Genomic DNA, 22,902 nt, shown 5'->3' on the forward strand with positions numbered 1-22,902 from the left:
TCTTTGAACAACGCTGTCTATTATTTCTCAGGCACTTACACAACAACATCTGAACACCCAGCTTCACAACACTGTTAGGTAGGGAAAAATTGTCATAAGAGTTGAGACAGAGAGAATTAAGCAATTTACCCCAAGTCACAACTGAGCCTATGGCAAAAACATATGACAAAACTGCAGCCTTCAGCTTTTCCTGTACATACATGTGTGTGTCACTAACTCTGACTCCAGATGGAAAAACACACACATACACACAGAGGAAGAAAATCTTCATTAGGACTGCTGGCAAGAATCTGCTGAAGGAAGTAATACCAGAATATTCTTCCATGGTCTTAGAGACAGTCTGGTGCTTACACTGAAATTATCGATGTTATAAGCAGAAGGAAAAAGTCTCTCATTTGAAAAAACAAAACAAACAACAACCAAAATGCCCTTGAGCTAAAATCCCACTTGCTTAATTCCTTTACTTGTCCAATAACATTCTTAGACTTAATGACTTTCCTTTGACCTGCTACTTCTGGCAGGTCATGCTGTAAGAATAGCTGAAATGGCCCTAAATTTAAGAATTGTTTCAAGCTCTCTATGGAATAATGTTCTCTCCCTCTACAAAATAGAGGAGAGAATGTGGCTTGCTATGGGAAGAGAGCCATAGATGTCTTCTGGTGTCCCCACCTACATCCAATAAAACACCGACAAGCAAAAAAATCATTGCTGGGCACAGATGTTACTGGAGTGCTAAGTGGGGAGGGAATAGGGAAAATCATCCTTTGCAGAGGCTGAAGTAAGACCTAACATTTGACAAAGGAGAACAGCAGCTCTTACAGCGGGTGTTCCACACTGAAAGCCCTGGATTTGTGAAATACAACAGAAACCAATACAAGACTCTGACCTGCTGAAAACCTCTTACTGTGGCTAAAGTTTTAATTTCCCTCAGGCAAGGCAGAAAAACACTCCAGTTTCATGTGCTTCCTTTTCACTGGTTGTTTTGGATAAAACTTCAAAACAATGACATCCTAAAAAATGTAGTTCTAGAATCTATACCACTGGCAATTAATGGACTACAAACACATGTTGAAAACGTGTACTGAGGGTACACTGCAATCAGTGATTTCCAAGATATTCCTCACATGATACTTGCAGTCCTGCCTTCTTAATCCTTTCTGCTTTTCATTTATGCTAGTCACTCACAACTGTAAGACAAACTGCAATAAAATGGTGATGATATTTAGGAAAATGAACTAACACCATGATTGGGGGTGATTTCTTGTGTCCCAGCCTTTCTTCAAATAGGAGTTAAAAACTATAATTTATTAATGTAAATATATGAATCAACATTTCTGAAGATGTGAATCAGCAGTAAGAAGGGAAATGAAAAAAACAAGAAACAATTGTGGCACACAAGAGGCATAGCAGGAATTCTCCATTTAACCAGAGAGGATCCAGAATCATTCCTTACTCCTTCAAAGGGAGAATGTCTATATTAATATTTGAGCAAAATCTTAAACAAGATCAGATCACAAAGGTTCACCTACTTGGGCAAGTTTGTTATTGCAATTATCAGATAGCTCCAGACAAAACTACCTCCCCTCATCCTGTAAGAAAGCGTTTCTTTCTTACCTTATCATATTATAGTTATCTTATACCCCAGAAATACAAAAATTCATGCAAGTCCTTACTGAGCTTTTGAGGAGCAATGGCTATGCACGTTTAAAGATGAGATTAGAAAAGGAAATGCTTGGCAAGTGTAAAGAAGGGTTTTTATGAAAAGCACAAATATCCTTTTAAAGAAGTGACTTGCAAAACTATATGGTGATTTCCTATCCTGTGCATAGAATGCCGAAGAAGGTACACTCCGAGAAAAGTAACATTAGTAAGTTAATGCACAATTTTATTTTTTGCTTTAGCTATATCGAGCCAACAATATATTTTCCTCAGTTGCTCCTTAACTATATCCAGTATTACAGTAACTAAATCCAGTACATCTTAATGAAGAACTGCAGTATTTTTAGTGAAAATATTTGCAATACTACATAAAAGTAACAAAAAGCACGGATTCTTTATAGCGTTGCCAAAACTAGGCAGCTATCTTTTATAATCTTACAATAACTTAAAAAGCAGGCTTTAGAAGCTAGAGACATTCTTTTGTACTTACTTGATTCCAAGAGCAAATCCTTGAATAACTTCGCCTGCATTTGGTCCAGTGAAATGAAGGCCAAGTATTCGTTGCTCTCTCTCTCGTAAGCACACCATCTGAAAACAATACATTACATAGAGATCTTTTCTTAGAAAATTTAAAGATAAGGCATGAAGTTGAATTAAATGAAACTGCAGTGCCCCGAGATCCTAGTTCAGCTGTTTATTCCCAGTGTGCCAAGAACTTACGCACTTGCTTAAGTCTTACGGACTTCAATAGGTCTTATGCTTGTCCTTAAGCACTTCCCTGAATCGAAGCTTTATTAGTGCATTTCTTTTAGACTTCAGGGAGCCACTGAAAATGATAATTTGTGGTAAATTGACTACTTTATCCTTTGTATGAAATCCTCAAAATACCTTCTGTAGTCTAGTAATCAGACTGGTGTTATTTTGACACTGAATGGCCACCTTAGCAATTCTCCAAGCCTGTGCAGTTATTCTCAGCGGCTAATCAGCTGTATTTCCAAAGATGACCACTACCAATTATAGGATATTTTGTGCCTTTGTGATTCAGTCAGTAAACACTTAGAGCAGCATGTTTAGTGAGATACATTTACCACATCAGCCACATAACCTAAAAAGGAGTGAAGCCTTGGAAGCAGGCAAAGATGAAGGTGAGTTCATAAGTATCTGGGAGGGCCTGAGTCACTGCACACTTAACTTTTATTAGAGAACTTAATGAAAACTTTTTAGTTCCTTTAAGGACACCATCCTTCTAATTATGAAAAGAAAGTCAGTCTCTCCCTGTGTCCGCCTATCAAGCATTAAATCAACACTAATCTAACAGAATCATAGAATCATTAAGGTTGGAAAAGACCCTTAAGATCATCGAGTCCAACCGTTAACCTATCACTGCCAAGGCCACCACTAAACCATGTCCTCAAGCACCACATCCACCCTTCTTTTAAATACCTCCAGGGATGGGGACTCAACCCCTGCCCTGGGCAGCCTGGGCCAGGGCCTGACAGCCCTTTGGGGGAAGAAGTTTTTCCTAATATCCAACCTAAACTTCCCTTGGGTTCTGCTATGCAGTAAAGGCTTGGATTCTTTCATTGGGAATCCCAGGAACAGCAGCAATCCTGATGTGGTCCTTTAAATATTGAGGAGTTTTAAAGAAAAAACCCTCTTGCAATAGAGTTTGAAACTCTCAAGTTTAATGTTTGTTCATGTGTTTTGGGAGTTTAGTAAGGACTATATTCAATATCATCCAACAACTATTATGCTACTACTACTTCACCCTCAAATATTTACTTTCATTAACAGAATTTAAAGGGAATAGCTAAAAAGAAGTAGCATCCCCTTAGTTGCACTGGGGACAGTTAAGGCAAGCTACTAAGGCACTTACACAGATCAGATGTGCCAAAATATTGTTAGAAAAACTGGTTGCAACTACTGACAATGGATATTCCTTACATCTGATGTATTACACAACAATAACAACATTATAATTTGTGATGGACCTACAGAAGTTACTACGTTTATTCAAAAAAGATTGTTCCCTGATACTGAGGAGAAAAGAAAAAAAGAAAACTGTGATACATTCTACCAACACTACACTTCACCTTATCTAAGATTCTCTACTATGGGCAAGTGCATCAAAAACCTTTTCAACGCTGAAGCAACTGGATTGCTCTAGGAGAAGACACATTTCAAGTCCAACACTTTGGTCTAAACCAGGAGGTTTTTGTTTTCACGAGTAAGACTGAACAGTTACTCTAGGTTTGTAAGTTTTATGTTTAATTTTTTTTGAAGGTAGCATACTTTCCTCAAGAGATGGCAACTAGTTAAGAACTTTGCTGAAGGAAGCAGAGATTAATCTCTATAGAATTTGGAATATTTCTTAGGACCTTCAGAGCAGTTCAAAGATGGTATCAATCAGCAGAACGTCAGCTCTGAAAAATGCTAATATCTGTAAAGCAATTTCAAGATGCAATGGGATATGTAATGAATATTAAGCATTTGAAGTTACACTAGAGAAACAGGCTGTCACCAAGAAAATCTCTCATCCATCTTGAGAGGTTTTTTTTGCCCAACAGTCCTCCTTAAAGCTGGCTGTACTGTACCTCTTGTTTTAAGTTAAAAGCAAGTTAAAAGCTCACAAGACTCACTTTCATATAGCATTGACTTGCATCTCTTTCAGCCACTGTAAACTCTAAAGGTTTATAATACGCATGGTATACCTGGTAGGGAAAACAGTAACATTTTGTGTTAGTGAGTACTATTACGTCAAAAACTGCTATTTAGTATTATAATGACTACTATTACTGCATATTTCTAATGTTGTAGAAAAAAATGATTTATTTATAACCTGTTCATTTTTTTAAAGAAAAATATGGAAAGCACAGTACGAGTTTAACATAAACCTTTCTTAGAGAACCATTAGATTAAAAACAAAACTGAAAAAAAAAAAAAATCACAAATAATCATGTTACTCAAACCAGTGCCCCAAATTAAAAATGTTACTTTTGTTCCTTTAAGCTTCTCCCAAAAGTTTAATACCTTGTTTACTGAGAATAATGAAATCCAAGAAGCTTTCCATATATATAATAATGTATACCGCAAGACAACCCAAACTGTAATTTTTGCATTCGGAATAGTAAACGCTTATTTTTTCATTAATGATTTTGCCTGGGGCTCCAAGCTAAATCCATCAGCTGAACTTGCTCTCCAATACATACATAACATCAGCATCTCAGGACACACACACATCAACTGTCTGCCTTAATCAGATGAGAACAATTGTTTTACAGTAATTTATATGATTCTAGATGGCATCCAGAAGCCCAGATAAGAGTTCTGGGACAGATTTTTGAAGTATAAACTATATTTCAGAATCATAAAAGACAAAACTAATGACTGGACATGAAGTGTTGGATTTTGTGTTTCCGTAGCTTACCGAGTCATATGCTGATAGGCTTTTTGATGAGTGAATAAAGGTAACGCAACATATCTTTTCAAGGGTGTCTTGTTTGAATTTGTCTTATTATATAGTGATTGTGAATTTCTTCATCATGAGTACCTTAATCTCATTCCTCATATCAGAGGGTTCGGTGTGCATATATGCCATAACAGGTTTCTTCCTCAATATGCAAAGCCCAGGCATGTTGTATCACAACACTTCAGCCACAAAGACACTTAGCAGCTTGTGCGAATATTTCTGAGGACATCCCAAAAATTTAGACTAAAGAACCTGACTAGCTATTCTGACAATTAAAAGGAACATAACGGTTATTTAATGATGCTGCAGAATATAACCTACTAAAATGGCAGCTAGTTTAAAGCTGTCACATCCTATCAATAATTTTAAGCCCACTAGGTAACAGTTTCCATTGTGACCTGCTGCAATACTTTTAAAGTCCTGAGCTCTTCTGAAGACACCAGCTCCCTAACTGCAAACATAGTATTTTGGGGACCAAAAATTTTGCCTGATACAACAGTAAAGCTTCTGTCTTTTCATAGTGCAACTCTGACACCAACTACAAAATTAAAAATGTTTTCATACCTCAATATTATCTGACCCATAACATTGCACAGCCGCTTCTTCTGACAGTCCAACACAACCATATTCCAAGGGAGTGAAAACTGTAGTAGGTACCTGCTTGCAAGGAAACAGAAAGTGTTACTGTTGAACCATATGAAGCAGCTGCATGGCAGATACAGAGGAGACTTTTGCAGGACTGAGAAGTGTAACTGTGTCACACACGTCTACTTTGGCTACTGTCAAAGCTGGATTCCAAACAAAATGCAATTCCTTTAAAAATTCTTAAGAAAAAAAAAAGTGTAAGATTTGGGTTTTATTACTGAAAAAAGAAATAACAACTCACGTTGTCATAGTCCATCAATTCTGAAGACTGGCCAAAAAGACGCTGAGCCAGCAGTTTTCCTGCAGCTATTGCTGTGGGTGTTAATTCAGGACGGCCCTAAGAAGAGAGCACAAGGCTTTGTTTTAACTCAGAGAGAAGTAGCATCCAAGCATTTCTCCTGGGACAATGGTCAGAGGAAAGCCAAATCTTTGGAATTCCAGCCTAGTAGCCAGGGCTCCAAATAGAGAAGGGCAGTAATAATTTATGTCCAAACATGCTTTTAAGTCTCCGAGTTTAATATCTGTCTTAACTGGGGGGGACAAATGCCATGAATGTGTCAAAACCTTATATCTTATCATGTCACCTCTTGAAAAGCAGAAGATATTCACAAGGTAACCATTCACTTCCCCCTTTCTTTCCATAGTAAGTCATCAAGAAATTTTTCAGATGGTCTTTTTAAAGCAGGAAAAACCTAGTATAAAGCAACAGTGTTTTTATAACAGACATTTTAAAAAAGTTGTCTGTCACATTTTTACAGAACACAGGCACAAAACTTAGCTATTCGTAGGCACTATTACTGACTTCCTATGTTGGTCCTGGATCATGGAAGCGGAACATTATTTTGCTAGCACTGCAACCTATAGGTTGAGTTGGTCCTAGTCTCAGGCTCTGGTATTAGAGAGGGACTTGAAAAGGGTCGCTATTGGCAAACGCTAACTTCCTGCAAGTGAGAAATGGGATGAGAGCGGGATATGACCAGGACATGCTCCAGTTCAAGCCATGAGTCCTGGCTACTTTTTATATCCAAACAGGACTATGCAGTGTGCCAGAACCCTAATTTTGAGTGCTAGCACAATACCACTGGAGCATCAGAGCGCCAGTGCTAGTTTTAAGGAAGCTGGAAGTTTTTGCAAATCGAAGTAAGGCATTTTCAAAGGAATTTTTTGAAGCCTGAGGAAGAACAGTCCATGTAAGTTAATAAGATCTAACAAACTTCATAAATCTAGTAAAAAACATTATTTAAGAGTTCATCCAAGACATATATCATCAAGATGCTTGTCTGACATGCGGAAAGAGGTCACAAATCTAGAAGGAATGATGTGCAGACACAAGAAAGCTGTAACTGAAAAACACCTCTGTGGGACAACATGGACCGCTTCATAAAACGTGAAGTTTTGATTCATGCAGGTCCTACCTAGGTACCCACTTGTCACACTCCTGCAAAGCCCCGCTTGGAGACAGTCACCCAATAAGCCCTCACAAACAATCTTCAGCAGAAAATAAAATAAGGATTCCCCACCACACACATTCAAGTTTTTCAAACTTTTTCTTCATTATCCTGAAGTTTTTTAGCATTTACTGGAATCCATTCCTCTTTCCCAGCTTATCTTTTCTGTACGTTGCTAGATAGTTCTTATCTTTTCTGTACGTTGCTAGATAGTTTCTGTACATGGTATTAGCTATCATTTACTTCAGTACACATACCATATCAATTATCTGCATATTAATATAAATTTATGCTTTTATCTGTACTAATAACCACTTAAGTTAAAACTTCCATTGCAAAAAACCAAACTGAAACAACATTATGTCTAACCTGATAACAGAAACTACAATTCTAATTGTTAATGAAGACTAACCTATTTTTCCCCACAGCTCATGACAAATCACAAAACTGCAAGTCTATCCCTTTTTTCCCCCCCCTAAGATCCATCAAGTCATGGTTTTTCAAATCCAGCATTTTGACTTTCAAGTCTGTAAATGTCATTTACCAGATGAAATTTGCCATTTGTTTTTTCTTATACACATGTGCCTGAAACATGGCTGCCAATCATTTCTGTAGCAGGAAATACAGATGTTGTTTTGGCATTCCAGAAATGAATAGAAGATTGGAACGAGAGATAAAATTGTGAAAGCGCTGCCATGCATTCCATAAAACCCAACTAATTACTAAAACATCCATGCAGATAAAGCCCAATTTCTCATAAACAATGACTTAAAGACCTTCCTTGGTAAATATTTGAAATGAACATTCACTTTGCAGTCATGTGTAGAACTACTCTGCTGATTATTATGGATACGAATAGTTCATAAGAATCCTCCAATGTATTATGCATTTAAACGAGATGGCTCCTAAGAGAGTTTGAAAAGCTTTGAAGTAATGTGTATTTGTTCTAACACAACTCTTTTTGGTCTTATTTCTATTCAAAGCAGCATACTGTACATTCCACCTTCTCTACACATCTTTGTTATAACACCCTTTGAAATATGACAGATGCATAGCGGCACAGCCATATGATAAACCTCCTTCTGAGAGAACTTCTTTATAGTGTGTGCCACGCTTTTCAACAAGAATAACTGGAGGAAGAATTTTAACACAGAGAGTTTATATCAGCATTGAAAAAAAAATTCAAACTAAAATTCCAGCTTGATCTTCCTCATCCTGATTACAGAAGATGAAAACACCTAAATGCAATTTCACCTGCCAGTTGAAAATAATATTTTGCCAAAGCTTGAAAAACTTTTTTTGAGGGTAGACAAACTGACTGACCTCTGGAAGGGTTTTTTCCCCTTTTCTCCAAATGAACAGCTTGGATAACATTAGGATTCCGTTTGCCATACAAGGGTGCAACAAGACACCCATGCACACATAGTTTCCCATTTCTGCCAGCTGGGTGTGACTCCCAAATGAAAACAGTCATTCTGAGCGTATCAGGAAACTCGCCTTTCCACTCTCTCACTCCCCTTCCAGCCAGGGCACTGAATTAAAACAAAAAAAGTCGTTCTTGCTATTTGGTAGCAATTTAGTGTCTACAGAGCGGCATGGTAAAGGAGGGAGCAGGAGGGCTTGAGAACTGCTTGCAAAGGTATGAGCAACAGCACTTTATGGTAGCAAAGAGACTCTGACACGGAGAGAGCAGAGCAAAGAGAAATCCTGAGCAGGAACACTGGAGAAAAAAAAAATCTTACTCTTATAAGCAATATTAGGGATCATTGCTGCTCATTCACAGGAAACAAGATTCCCCTTCCTGTGCTCTTTTGGTGGGTCTCACCCAGAAAGTATCACACGCCAATTCTTCCATGTGCATTCTCTGAGATGTGCACCAACACAGAACTTTCTTTCCCTGCTGGTTCCCATGCCAATGAAATTTATTATCTAAATTAATTCTGCTTTAGAAAAAAATTAATTTAAGTATTCAAATAAAATAAACTTTATTGCTTAGCAAGTGGAATTACATGGCTCATATTGTACTGGAGTCAGATAAGATAGTGGCAATAATTCCTTCTATCTTTAAACTCTATAAATGCATGAGTACTATACTGTCATTTCTTTAATTCCCTATATTGAGCCCATATGCAAATAAATGCTTAAGAGAATATTTCTACAGAGCACTGATTTAACTCTTCAGTTTTTCTCCAATTGTACACTGGACACAGTCTAAAACGGCGTTGCTGTTTCCAATACTTACATTTAGAAGTGCCTGTTGAACAATTCACGTTCAAAAACCTGCACTAATAAGGACAAAAACAGGAAAAGGAAACCCAAGTTTGAACAACAAAATGAAAATGACCAATAAATGAAGATCTGATTTTTTAGATCCAGAGTAGGAAAGAGGAGAGCATCCTGCCTCCAACTTTATATTTCTTACTTAACTAAATCCTCAAAAGGCAGAAGACAAAAAGCACCCAAAAGGAAACGACTTGCCCAGACTAACACTGCAGATTGGCAGCAAAATAAGCAACAGAATCTAAGGCCCTGCCAGCGTTGCCTCTAACAACTGCTTCTTGGATGAAATTAAAAAGAAAAGTTTGGAAAGCAGGAGGCCCAACCAAGGCATGTATCAGGGACCAGCAGGTGTAGGAGGTCATTGTGAGCAGAAACAGGACTTCAGGAACTATCCCAGAGCAAGAAGTGACGAGTACAGAGGGAACCTGTATGTGAAGTGAGAAGAAAGGAGCAGAACTGTACATAATCCCGAAGCTCTGAGTGACTGGACAGGACAGAGAAGCTGTGGAGAGTAAGGAAAAAAAGGAGAAATAGCTGAGCAGGAAAGAGTTTTAACACCGTTTAAAAGGAAATGGCAAGTCATTCACATGAAGAGGGAGACAGACAGGAAGAAACACGTGTCTGCATAGAGGGGAAGAGGTCAGGAATGGCCAGCAGATTTATGAGATCTAAGTGTCTCTGGCAGTTCCAGATTCCAGTCAGAAATTTGCGGGGCTATTCCCAAGACACTAAGCAACCTGCTACATCTCTTCAAAAACTCAGAGCACCTGTAGGGTTTCTAAATTTGAGAGATCTTTAGAAGATTTTAAACGTGGCAGAAGGAGAAATCTTTTAAAGGTCTCTCAAATTATACTGTATATTGTGTTTGGATATTACTACAGTATTTAGATTTACCAGACTTTTAAAACAGATGCCTTCGCTATATCGAAACCAATCTTGATAGGAAGGCATGTGCTCAATTCCATTAAGTTCAACAACAGGTGAGAGAATTCGGTATCTTGCAATGCCCAGCCTCTATATTCTACATATTGCCCAAACTTTTTAGGAACAGCAGGCAGCTGATGAAAACATCCTCCTGTAACTGCACAGTTCAGAGTCCAGACAAACATTACTTTTTATGAAGACAACATATTTGAAGATGCCCAATTTACAGCAGATACGCTGAGTTCTTCTGTAAACTGAAAATTGAGGGACTGAAAGTATCTGAGCGCACTTTGATCAGGACAAGATATTCTTGTCATGGATAACTGTAGATAATCAATAGCACTAGATTAAGGCCACACAATTCTGGTTTTGCATCTATAATAAGTAAATTATTTTGGCTAAGTTATAATGTCCCCTCCTTTAAAAAAAACCAAACAAAACACAGCTCATGTTCACTTGGCATAATCATTCACAAATCATGAACAGAAGCCAAATGCATTTAGTATTTGCAGCAATTAGTTTTTCTCATTCGAGAGGAAGATACTTTTGTCAGAAGCATTTTGTGTCAGGGAGCAGAAATGCTATCTTGTGACTAGTCTGAATTAAACCTCAAAATACTAAAAATGGAGTTACAGAACTTGTCACGGTCATTCCCAGTAAGTGTATTCAGTTCCAGAAAGTGAGAACTGCTTTCACTCAGCATTCAAAGGCAGTATGAAGTCATATGTCTGAAGTGATAAAAACATTATTAGAAAGATAATTGAAGTGATAAAGACATTATTATTAGCCTCTGACCAATGATGCATTCCCTGATAAACATCAGTAATAATCTCTAATGCTGAGATACTTCACAATATCCACGTGAAGGAAATTACTGACCCAGGTGGCTGGCATAAACACTACAGCTCTGCAAAATGAAAAAGAGCAAAACACTAAGATATAGGCTAGAGCATGACGACATCTGGGGACTAGTTATTAGTCAGGAACAAAGTTGGCTTCCTGTTATTGTAAAATAGTTTATGTAGACTCAGTACCTCTGTTATGTCTCCAACTGCATAAATGTGAGGAACAGAAGTAGCTTCACTGGCATCAACAATGATCTTTCCAGTTTCAGAATTAGTTTTCACTCCAACTGTCTCCAAATTGAGAGTTTCAGTGTCAGGGGCTCGGCCTTAAGGGAAAAAAAAAAAGACATTAAAGTAAACACTATTGGGAAAACTTCAGCAGTGTTAATCTAAAAAGCTGGCATCCTCCACTGTAGGTTTCCAAGAACTTTGTGCTATTTGATAGCCCACGTAGAAACATCACAAAACTTATCTCATACTGAAAAAGCTGTAAGGGTGGAAAGTATGGATATGAATTTCTTTGTGAAAGGAGCTCTATTACTCTTGCCTTTGCTCAGTCTATTCCAGAGAAAGTCATCCTTTAAAAACGTGCAGGACAACATCCACTGCAAAAAGTGCAAAAACCACATGGTTTAACATTTATCGCACATTCTAAATTCAGTTTCCTAATGTAGCATGAATACACATATAATAACTAAGCAACTTCTACACTGAAAATTTCCAATAAACATTAACCAAATGGCGCTCAATACTAACAAACAGCCTGTTGTGCACACTTGTGGATAAAAATTATTAATAATGCTGTTCAACATTAAACGTTCCTCAAGTCCTCTTTTCTTGTTATCTGATACGCTTAAAGCTTTTTTAGTTCCCTCAGTTTGGATGAAAAAGTTTACCAACTTTGCTCTCAAGTCCTTAATGCTGAGTTATTTAGCTCAAACTCTGTATTTGAGCTATTTCTGTAGAGTTTAGAAACACTATTCCTAGAGTTTAAAAAGACTATTTTAAATAGATTTAAAAACAAATGAGGCAAGTTCTACCAAGCCTAGATTTTATTACAGCTTCCTCTTCCAATGATTTTAAATTATCTCATCTTTAAAAAAATATTTTCCTAGTGTTTTCTGCATAGAGTTACCACTTAGACCACCGAAGTCTTGATAACATTACACTGAGCTCTCTATAGAGTATCTAACAAAGCAATTCCTGACCCAGAAATTGGAATCTTAAATCCTATCCAATTTTTCAAATGTATTTGAAGGTTAATAAGCACAGTGAAATTATTAGGTACTCCCAGAATTTGTAGGGAGACACAGGATGACATAGAAAAGATTACCTGAATATATCCAAATGAAGGACATTTTATAACATTGCATCCATTTTTAGAGGCTATAAAAGAAATTGGGTATATCTACATCTACATATATAGGTCTCCTTTGCGTGAGTCACGATTTTGCATTTGATGTTAATACAGAGCTACAGCAAAGCAGAACAAAAAGAGAAATGTGTTTTCATTATAAAAACAAGCTCTTTGATGTTAATGTAGGAAATTATTAAACAAAAGGAAAGCCTGGCTTGTCAATACAGACCTAATTATATGTAAACATATGATTCACTGCTTTATACATCTGCCATATAGCCAGGCCCCCAAACAATGTCACATCTGAATGCCTCTGTAAAGACTTCTGTGTATTAATTTCATCTGGTGAAACCAACACTTCCTCTGGGAGTACTGACTGAAGCTGTCGGCACTTGGCTATCTGTCTGTCTTCCCTTCTGTTGTCCCCATGGGATGTTGATCTGCTGTTCCTTCTCTGCCCCCTGCTCCCCAGTCCTGATGCTATCAGGCAACAAAAATAATAAACCTCCAGGACCTTATCTTGGCTCGGATGTGAAACAACTTCCTACCGTTGTATTTCTTTGTGTATTGAGAGTAAAGCCTGGATATTCTGCAAAGGGACAACTAATGGGGTTTTCTAGTTTCCCCTTTTTCCTGCCAGGCAGAGCCAAGAGAAAGCTTAGCACGCAATGGCAGGCACTGAAAGAGGAAAAAAAGAAAAACTGTCAATAGAGTCATTTAAAGACCTGTGACAACAACAGCTGAGTTTATCAAATCTGCAGGATAACACTTAACCTTTCGATTCCAGTCTATTTTAACATGTGTACAGATTGGTATTAATAGCTAGGAGTTACAAAAAAATGTGCTGCTACTCATAGTGAAATTTGTCCCTCAACTTTACTGCCTAAATGTTATTTCTGAAGGCAAACTTTAAAAAAAATGAACTGAAGCTTTATTGGCCTTTAGCCCCATGCTGGCTCACCTCCATAAGCCAGAATTACACTTAGTGATCTTGCTTCACCTCAAATTCAGTAGCTTAGGTTAACGATTATCCAACGTGTCTTGGTAAGTTTTATGTCAAATTCAGGAAATTCTGATATTTCCCAACATTCACTTGTATTATAGAATCAGTTCTCACCACTTCTCAGTAGTATTGGATCAGAAGGACATTTGTTTCGTACCCATAACCCCTACGTTTTTTACATTTAAAGCTTCAAGAAAGTATGAGTTTACAGCTTATTTCCAAGATCCAGAGGGCAATACAAAACTATACAAAACCTACCAGGCCTGCAACACAGAGGTGGCACCCCCCGCCCACCTCCCCCTAAAGCCAGCACATATGTTTTTAGTTTGAAGACATCCACTGCCCTGAAACTGCCACAGAACAAGGAGGGTATGATTGTATGACACAAGACTAGATTTAGCTTTTATTCAAAACAGCAAGATATTATGCCAGACATCTAGAAGAAAGGTGCCAATTCAAATCTGACCCTTAAGAAGGTTACCTGTCTCCCGCACTTTTAATACCACATCATAATCTCATCTTTAATAGACCCATACAATAACCACATAGCGGTGAAAACCACACAGATCCCTGCTCTCAGGGCCTGCGCCCATTTGCTCTTAACCTTAAAAGAAAAAAAAACAGCTTTTTGATCTGTTTTTGTAAAATCTAACAGCATGGCTTCCTAAGCAGGCTGCCAGCCAGCTTAGCTACAGAGGGTGACAAGAGACTGGTTAAAGCACCCAGCTCGGACACGTGCTAGGCTTGTTATAGTGTGATGCGGCATTTCTGTCCCATCATCTGCTGAGGGGCTCTGGTAACCACACCTGCACACAGAGTAAGGCGAAGGCAATATCAGGCTGCTGTGACCTCCAGGTGCAGAACCTTCAACAGAGGAGACTGAAGCAGCTAAACTGAGAAGAAACCATAGGCATAGTCAAGCAAATGAGTGACAGCACACTCTTGCATACAGTAAGATTTCCCAGGGTGATAAAGGTGCGGCTGACAGCAGAATTTTATAATGGGTCTTCTGCAGTTTCTTAATCACAGAAGCTGGAATGTCTGTTTGCCCCCCAGCATTTGAAAAATCCAAACTAGAGCCAACCGAGCATTGCCACTGTGATGATACTGCAGAGTGACAGGATGGTTCTTCAGGCATAAAACTTAAGCCCAATAGTCTTCTGCACTTCTTCCCTATACATGGACATTTTGACACATCACTTCAAAACTTTACCCAATCCGACCGCAGTTTGACCTTAAAATTCTCATTTGTGTTCCCGGTCTTGGCACTCTCTCTCATCTTGCTCTGGGTGCCTGACATACTCCCCAAATTAGTTTCAAGACCACTACCCTTTCCTCCTTCAAATCCCTCCTCAAAACCCACAAGGTGTTCCCTAAAACATAGCCAGCTGATAATCACTAATGAAGACCAGTTCAGTGTACCTATGTTCAGATGACAAGAAAATATTGACTACAGTAAGATTAACTAAGGTAAAAAAAAAAGTTCAGAACCCTTACCACATTGATGGCAGCATACACCAACATTTCATTCATTACTGATAAACTTTCAGCATGCCTACCACAATTTGAAAAAAATCTGACCCTTAGTTGGTGCTAAGGCAGTAACTGGTTCTTTGCCAAGTCAGCTAGGCTGTACTATTCCGTGTAGCATTGACCAGTAATACTCATTACACAGAGGAGTCATCTCAGCAGAGAGCTTGTGGCAGCCATGGTGCAAGCAGTAAACACCTGGCCATCACCATCCCCTGTACATCTGAAGTCACCTGCGTCTGCAGACATGTCGCTTTGGTCCTACCCAAACACCACCACCAAGTAACTCCAAGTGACATGCAACCAAATGAAAACCGTACAGCATGGGGCAGACTTCTAACAATCCTATTTGTTTTGTTCTCAAGGTCCTCTACAAGGTAAGGCGGGCTGGAAACATTTTCTGAGAAGCAAGCTGCAGTTCACCTTTACATTAATTCTTCCACACTAAGCTTGCTTTAACCAAAGGTTTTGTATGCCCTTAAAGGATGGCTTTGCAGTCTCAAAAAAACAGTACCCAACCACCATTCCCAACTGAGGTCATTGGCTTCAATCTCCCAGACGCTTTTGGGTGAACAGAACCTGTATTCTGTAGAAAATGTCACAGTAATTATACTGGTTTCATGACATTACTTTGGAGCATTTTCCACCATTTTTCAATCTGTTTATACCACCATTCAGGTAACAGCTAGCCATCACCTATCAATCAAACAGCACCTTATAGTTCTGAATCCAAAATGTTCTCTCACACACAGATCAGCGGCACAGCCTAGCATCTAACTTCTCAACAGGAAGAAGTGATTTTTGTAGTTACAAGCTGGTAAAATAAGTAGCGCAAAGTAAGAGTTACACTCAAAGTTTATGGGTGGGTTAAACAAAAGGAAAAAGTACCATCCAGGCCTCTGTCAATGCAAACAAATTACTAGCATGTTAAAAATAGCCCTGTTGAATAAAGTCTGACTGAATGTCATTAAAACTAGATATTGGGAAAAACCCTAAAAGCACTTGCCGATGTAACAGGAATGACAATTTTCATTAGGACTGCAGAAACCACATCTTACCAAGACAGTAATGAATTAAAATTAATGAAAAAGAGACACGGGAAGTTCAGAGCAAAGACCCAGAGCCTCAGCAAACCACATCTCATTAGCACTAACAGTTTTCTGAGATCAACCAAGGTGCATTATTTTTCACTGAATAGTTCAAAGGTTAAAAACTGGATGGCAAGATTTTGTTTGCAAAGACGAATCTAAAGCCCATCCCCTTTTCTATAGGGGCTGGCAGAGATATGCTCACAGTAGATCACAGCAATATTTTACCATATGGGACTTTTCAAGGAAAATCTCCAAATAAAATTTCTGTTTTCTTAGTTAATCCAAACTGATTTGGTTGTAAGAAAGAAGAAAACTACTGCTATTAAGAAACTTGAAGAAAACTACTATTAAAAAGAAGTTACATACTTAACCCTTTCTTGATATTGAACAGCAAGGACCTTATTTTACTGCACTACAAAATAAATCTGCCAAGCATCCAGTCTGACACAAAGGACAATATGCTTGATAGCACATGATGTGCAACACCTGATACCTGTTCAGCTTTACACTGAGCTAAAGTTATATTTCCTTTTTATAGCAAAGACGATATTATTTCAAAGACACAGTGGCTTTCCTCTAAGTTTATGAATGCAAAGGAACTTGAGAATGGTTGTTCCACTGCTCTCATCAGGGAGAAAACTCCTTCTGTAAAGCTGAACTTAAAATCTGCTGCTGGTCCTTGCTCTCTCTGTTAACAATTTACTAGCACACTACCTCACTTTCTCTGTCAAACTCATTCCAGGATATTTTATAAACACCTGCTTAGTTTAATCATCAACAGTGTTGCTCCTCTACACAGTAAGACCCCATTAGATATGTAGTAACTCAGTATCTTTTTGTAAGGACTTTGTGAATAATCCAATTCCAGTTACAGCAGTGATCTTTCGCCATCTATTGCAAATTCAAATGGCAATACTACTCACCAATTCCTTTTATGTATAATCTACGTTGCAGCTGCAGCACTCAATCCACAGGCTTCAGTCCTGCAATAGCTGAACCAAACCCACTCTACAAAGCCTGATCTCCTGCAACATTGCCCTGCAGCTCAGCAGTTGCCTTTGTTTATAAAGGTGTCAATCTCTACCCTTTTCTTTGGATGAAGACCCTGTATTCAATCTGTACTTACCATTGCTTTGTAGCTCAGGTGTATTAGGCACCTAACATACACATTTTTTTTTTGTGTCTTTAGGGGCAGGGGGAATACTATAGAATATTAAAAGTGTATTGGTTCCATATTGAAAGAAAAAAAAAAAAACACCTCAAAAGCTTATCATTTCAGGAGAATTCTCACAAAAGCAGAAGACAGAGTACTAGTAAGAGACAGAAGGACATCACAGGACTAGACAGGTAGAATCAAATAAAGGCCAAGAAAGAGCTGTTTCACTGATCTGGAATATAACAGCATAGTCACTCAGCAAGGTAGCACAGGCCCATAACAGTTACCTACAAAAGCTGTGGACTGAAACCTTTAAATTACATTAAAAAGTATCAAAACGAGATTTTGTTTTGCCTCAAATATTTTGACTGGTTCAAAAAAGCTGCTAGAAAAGCAGAGAGCATTGTGCCTGCTTTTATTAGCTTACCCATACAAGCAGAAAATTACACATTCCCAAAGATAAACAAAACTCTTCATAGAAACGCAATGTAATTTTTTTTCAAAAGGCTTACAGTAAGAGATAATACTGTAGCTTACCAAACTCAAACTATGTCCCACTGTCAGTAAATACCTTTAACATCCACAACGTGCTTACAAAAATCAAGGAAATATTTACTGTAATTCAGGCTACAATTAGTTAACAATAGCGGCTGCTCTTTAACTAACTCTACAAGCTGACTTTCTTCAATCAGTATTGTAACTGGCACATCTGCAGACAGGAAATCCTCAACACTACCAAGTTTCCCAGACTATTATCTGAGACACCTGGTGTGGGTGTGTTGATACAGAGCAAAACAATGAATCATGCCGACTGCACATCAATTAACCAGCTTTAACTATTAATGGGGTTAATCCTTAAGAGTGGACTGCCAACTCGAACACAAAAAAAAGTCAACACAAAAAACCCCAAAGCCTCAAACTGTTCATTTTGCAGTTTCTAAATATGGATTGTAACTCAAATCTATGACAAAAATTAGAATACATGTTGTTCCTCTGTATGAAAATAGTGAATGGAGTCACATTACAACTGAGTTGCAATAGTGTATCATGCAATCTTATTCCATTATAATTAACACTAAACCAAGATTTTTTTTCGTATTATTTTGATTTAATAGCTCTTTTTGCCATCTTGGACAAAAGTAAACAAATTGACATGACATTTCACAGATGTGACTGCTCCTCAGTGTACTTTTACCAGAAAGCTTGAGAAAAATTAAATACAGCATTTAGAAACCCACTTTTTGGAAACATTTTCATCTCACCTCATGAATATTATTCTACAGTTTCCAGGATTGTCACATCTCCAGATAGCATGACCCTTTTTTGCTCTTGGCAAGCACTAGGGTCTTTGATTGGTTCTGGTGAGCACAATCCATTATTATAGGCTGTTTCCCCAATTTATAGAAGCCCATTACATTTCTAAGAGAATAGTAATCACAGTAAGCAAAAGAAAATGTTTGTCACAGCACACAACCTGCTCTCTGTTTTGGGTTATTAGGAAGATATAAAGCTGACTTAACCAGGGGAAAGGAACAACAGGACAACAGATTTAATCCACTGGGCAAAATACAAAATGCTGTAAATGATCTGTTCCTGTTTCCTGTAACGGATCTATTCTACGACCACAAGAACTTTATCTGTTATCAACAAATGAAAAAGTAATGCTTCCCCACTACGCTAAAACAGTAGTGTCAGATAAAAAGAATAGCATAAAAATGAAGTAGTAAAAGGAATTGCTAAAGCTGCTAGTAAAACTGATCGTTCCTCTGCATCAAAACAGATTTCTTGGGCAGTAAGTTTAAGCCTATTTACTTTGTTCGCCAGATATCACCTGCTTGCCAAATATCACTACTACCTTTAGCCATCCATTATTTATCTAGAATTCCAGATATTCACAAAGCTTTATAAGCACAGAAGACAAGAGGTCTCCTATTCCGGTGGGCATGCAGTCCCTCTGAACCAATATAGCAATTGAGGGCCAACTCATAACAGCAACAAACTAGCAGCTTGGGGAGGCAACGCAGAAAGAGTATGTTCATTCCTGCGGGCTGGAGCCTTGTACCATACATCATTTAGCGTGTTAATCCTTACAAGAAGTAGCATTTGACTCAAAGGAGACAAAAAATAGATTTAATTCCCATTTCTGGTGATTATGCTCATAGCCATTTGTCACAAAATTCTTTTAAACTGATTTACTCTGACTTAGGCATCATATCTCAGTTCTGAGGAGTCCGAGATACATGAAAGTTCCTAAACAGATTTCAAAAAGCTCTAACATTCCAAGATTCCCTGCAATGAGCTCGGATTTTTAGGGACAATTACTTCACTTTCTCTGAATTGGACGATGGCTGCAGTAACAAACTTAAGCAGTGCAGTTTAGAAAAATTCCTAGAAGAAATGGTAGCCTCTTGAACAGGATAAATAGGAACTTGTAGTGAATAGCTTCATAAATAAGTCAAGAGTACGGACTTAGAGAATACTACCTGCACCACAGAGGTTGCTGGAATTCATGGTCTCACTCTCTAGTAAATGTGAGGAAGACTAAATGGTCTCCCATTTATTGCAAGCCATGCAAAAGTAGTTACCACGGATTTCTTCCATTCACTGTAACTTTCATGTGTTTTTAGACTGTAAGTGAACAAGTCAGGCATGCAAGAAAAGAATTAAAAACCTATCAATGTTTAGGTCACTAAATATTTAATATAAAAAAAAAAAAAAGGACAAGGCTGTTTGGCCCCTTGCAACATGATGAGAAGACTTCATTTTCAGAATGGAAAGCATTGCAAATAAATGTTAAGATAATCAAGTTTACCTACTGCCCACATCACTGTGTCAAAGGAATCCGTTTCTTCTGTGCCCAGATCAGTATTTTTCCAGGTGACTTGCAATCTGTTGTTCTCCAATTTTTCAACTTTGGTTGGGAAACACCTCTTTAAAAATTTTGTGCCATGAGATTCCATGTGCTCAGTTACTAAAGATGCCATTTGCTGTTGAGCAGGGGGAAAAAAAATTTGTTTATTCTGAGATATATGACCTTTTTAACGTAAAATGCTCCTTCAGCCGTGTTCATGAAAATCCAGTAAATACACTGTGCATTTCAAACATTCTTTGTCACTTAGTTACTATGCTTTGTCAACACACTATAATTTATTGAGCCACTATGACCTGCAACTCCATTCCAAGAGACATCTACCTCTGAACACTCAAATTATTTTCAAAAAAGTAAAATAGTATATGAATAAACAGGTTGCTTTTAAATCATTTGATGCTTATACAAAAATAGCATCTAGAGCATATTCAATTTAACAGTACCATAATTACCATTTTCTGGCAGCTTGATGAGAATTAAGTACTTTCATAAAGCTAAGGAAGAAAAATATTTCCCTTTGCCATGTCACCTGTCATTTCTCTGCAATGACTATGAATCACTAAGGTTTCCTGGAAAGTTCTACTACAAAAAGGAAATAATGCTTTTGTCCTAAGAGCCTGTTTGAAATAATGCCACACCACAGTCAAGTAGTGAAGTGTCACATTGACAGGTTTATCCAAAGATGTCATTGCTCTTGACTGCAGTAATTCTGGTTGCACTTTGTCAAAGAATATGTTTATTACTTAAAGGATATTATCACAAAACCACTCACACAGAAAAACTACATGCAAGCTCTTGGCTTACAAAACTATTTTCAAAATTGATATTACCTAATATGAGGGCAACAGCAGGGTTATATCTCTTCAGAAACACAATAGCTCACTAACCAGTTTCCATCAGACTCAATGTGGCTACAGACTGAATGTAGTTATTTTATCTCTATTAATACTTTAACTTTGAAATGTCCATTGTGCTCCTCCCGCCTACAAAGGATCAAGTTCTCGGAGAAAGCCCTACTGTAAGTGCTTTATGAAGTGCCACACACACACACTCTTAGCACTATTCCCTGCTTGCTCAGATCTCATGCTGCTACAGGTGTAGATTTCTTCAATGATGAGTGCAAATCCCAAGACACATTCTTATACCATGTTTTGCAAACTCGGGTACACATACCACTAGTTTTAAGGAAGCCACTTCAAAGTGGGAGTGGCTGGCATGCAACCAGGAGCTGTCACTACTTGCAGTGGTACTTGTCACTGCTGCTTCTAACGGCAATACTGCCTCTTCAAAAACCGTGCTGTTACACATGAAAGTAATTTTCCTACACACTGTGTGTGCAAAGAAGTTCCTAAAAACCAGCCCATAGTTCTATCACTCTTTCATCAACTTTGGCCTGTAAATGGTTTGTACTATTGCAATTAAGCATTAAAAAAAAAAATCCTAATTCATGATACCAGGAAGAATTAAGTTAATGTGCATTCATTCCCATTCTGAAAACACTATTGTCAAGTGATTAACTTGACACAGTCTTCATTCTTAAGGCTGACACTTTCCAAAGTTATCTGCCTGAGAAGAAAATCTGGTGGAAACTTCAAAGAAAACATTCACTGCGCGTGTGAGTGAAAACCCAGAACCCTCTCACTGTTTTACACTACAGAAACTTTTCCTTCGAAGTACTGTTAGCATCAAATCTTGCAGGGACTGAAGATTCACAGTCACCTTTAACATACTCTCCCTACAGATCTAGAGACCAAAAGGACTATCAGGCCATCAAAGAGATCATCTAACCTGTAGAACAGAGGCTACAAACTCACATCCAAGTAACACCTTTACTGGATCCAGTAACTTGTCTTTAACCTAAATCTGCTATACTACCTTCTACTGCGTCTTTAAGCAGTTATACTTTTTGCACAAATCCTATATAAAACCTTTTTTTTGGTTGTTGCTGTCTTTTCTCATTGTTATTTCTAATTGTTTTTATTCTCTTTATACAGGAATGGGTTTCTGGCCAAAACTATTTTCTGTTTTGTCAGCACAATCGTGACCACTTATACTTTTAAATAGAACTCCTCAAAATCTTTCCCAATTTTGAAACACAGTTTTTTCTCTTTAAATTTCCCTGCCTCAAAGTTTTTGCTTTTAATTTTCTCCAGCTTAGGGATGATAGTTCCACTGAAATCACCGGGGGTTTTTTACCTAGTTATAACCACCACTGTTTTGAAAATGGTAAGGTCAAGATTTCCAGTTCCTATGTCATGACAAACTTTCAGCTTAGTGATTTATTTATATTCATCATAATGAACTCCACATTGAACTACTTCATGTTAAGTCCAATAATTTATTTTAAAAATCATTATCTGTAACTCCTAGAAATTCAGGATTATTTTAAAGAGATTGTCTAATGTTCTTAGCAGTGGCATAAATCCCTCCCCTGCTACCCAACCTTTTCAACCTTGTTTTCAATTAAGCAGGAGGAAAAAAAAAGATTTACTTTTCTGAGTACAGTATCAAGAGATATGATAGGAAAACAAAAGCTAATGTTTATTTAGTTTCTCTTCAGAAAGCACATACTAGGAAATGTTTGGAGAAGCCAACGACACTTTTTCTTTAGGACACAAAAATAATC

At 37.8% G+C, this 22,902-nt stretch overlaps 1 protein-coding gene across 3 annotated transcripts in view; it reads right to left on the reverse strand.

Annotated features, from left to right (window-relative positions):
* Window positions 1-22,902, reverse strand: part of TXNRD2 (thioredoxin reductase 2) — a gene marked incomplete at its 5' end in the record, with an annotated part of 37,205 nt that overhangs the window by 3,210 nt on the left and 11,093 nt on the right. For 2 of the 3 annotated variants that reach the window (XM_082325195.1, XM_082325197.1), the window contains 6 exons: window positions 2,150-2,247; window positions 4,299-4,370; window positions 5,693-5,788; window positions 6,015-6,110; window positions 11,460-11,596; window positions 20,220-20,394. In XM_082325195.1, coding sequence (XP_082181321.1) covers window positions 2,150-2,247; window positions 4,299-4,370; window positions 5,693-5,788; window positions 6,015-6,110; window positions 11,460-11,596; window positions 20,220-20,394 — 674 coding nt within the window. The remainder of the gene's footprint in view (window positions 1-2,149; window positions 2,248-4,298; window positions 4,371-5,692; window positions 5,789-6,014; window positions 6,111-11,459; window positions 11,597-20,219; window positions 20,395-22,902) is intronic. The other variant, XM_082325196.1, reaches the window with a different exon arrangement.

The sequence above is a fragment of the Platalea leucorodia genome (genome assembly GCF_965183815.1).
Source record: "Platalea leucorodia genome assembly, chromosome: 12".
Taxonomy (NCBI): domain Eukaryota; kingdom Metazoa; phylum Chordata; class Aves; order Pelecaniformes; family Threskiornithidae; genus Platalea; species Platalea leucorodia.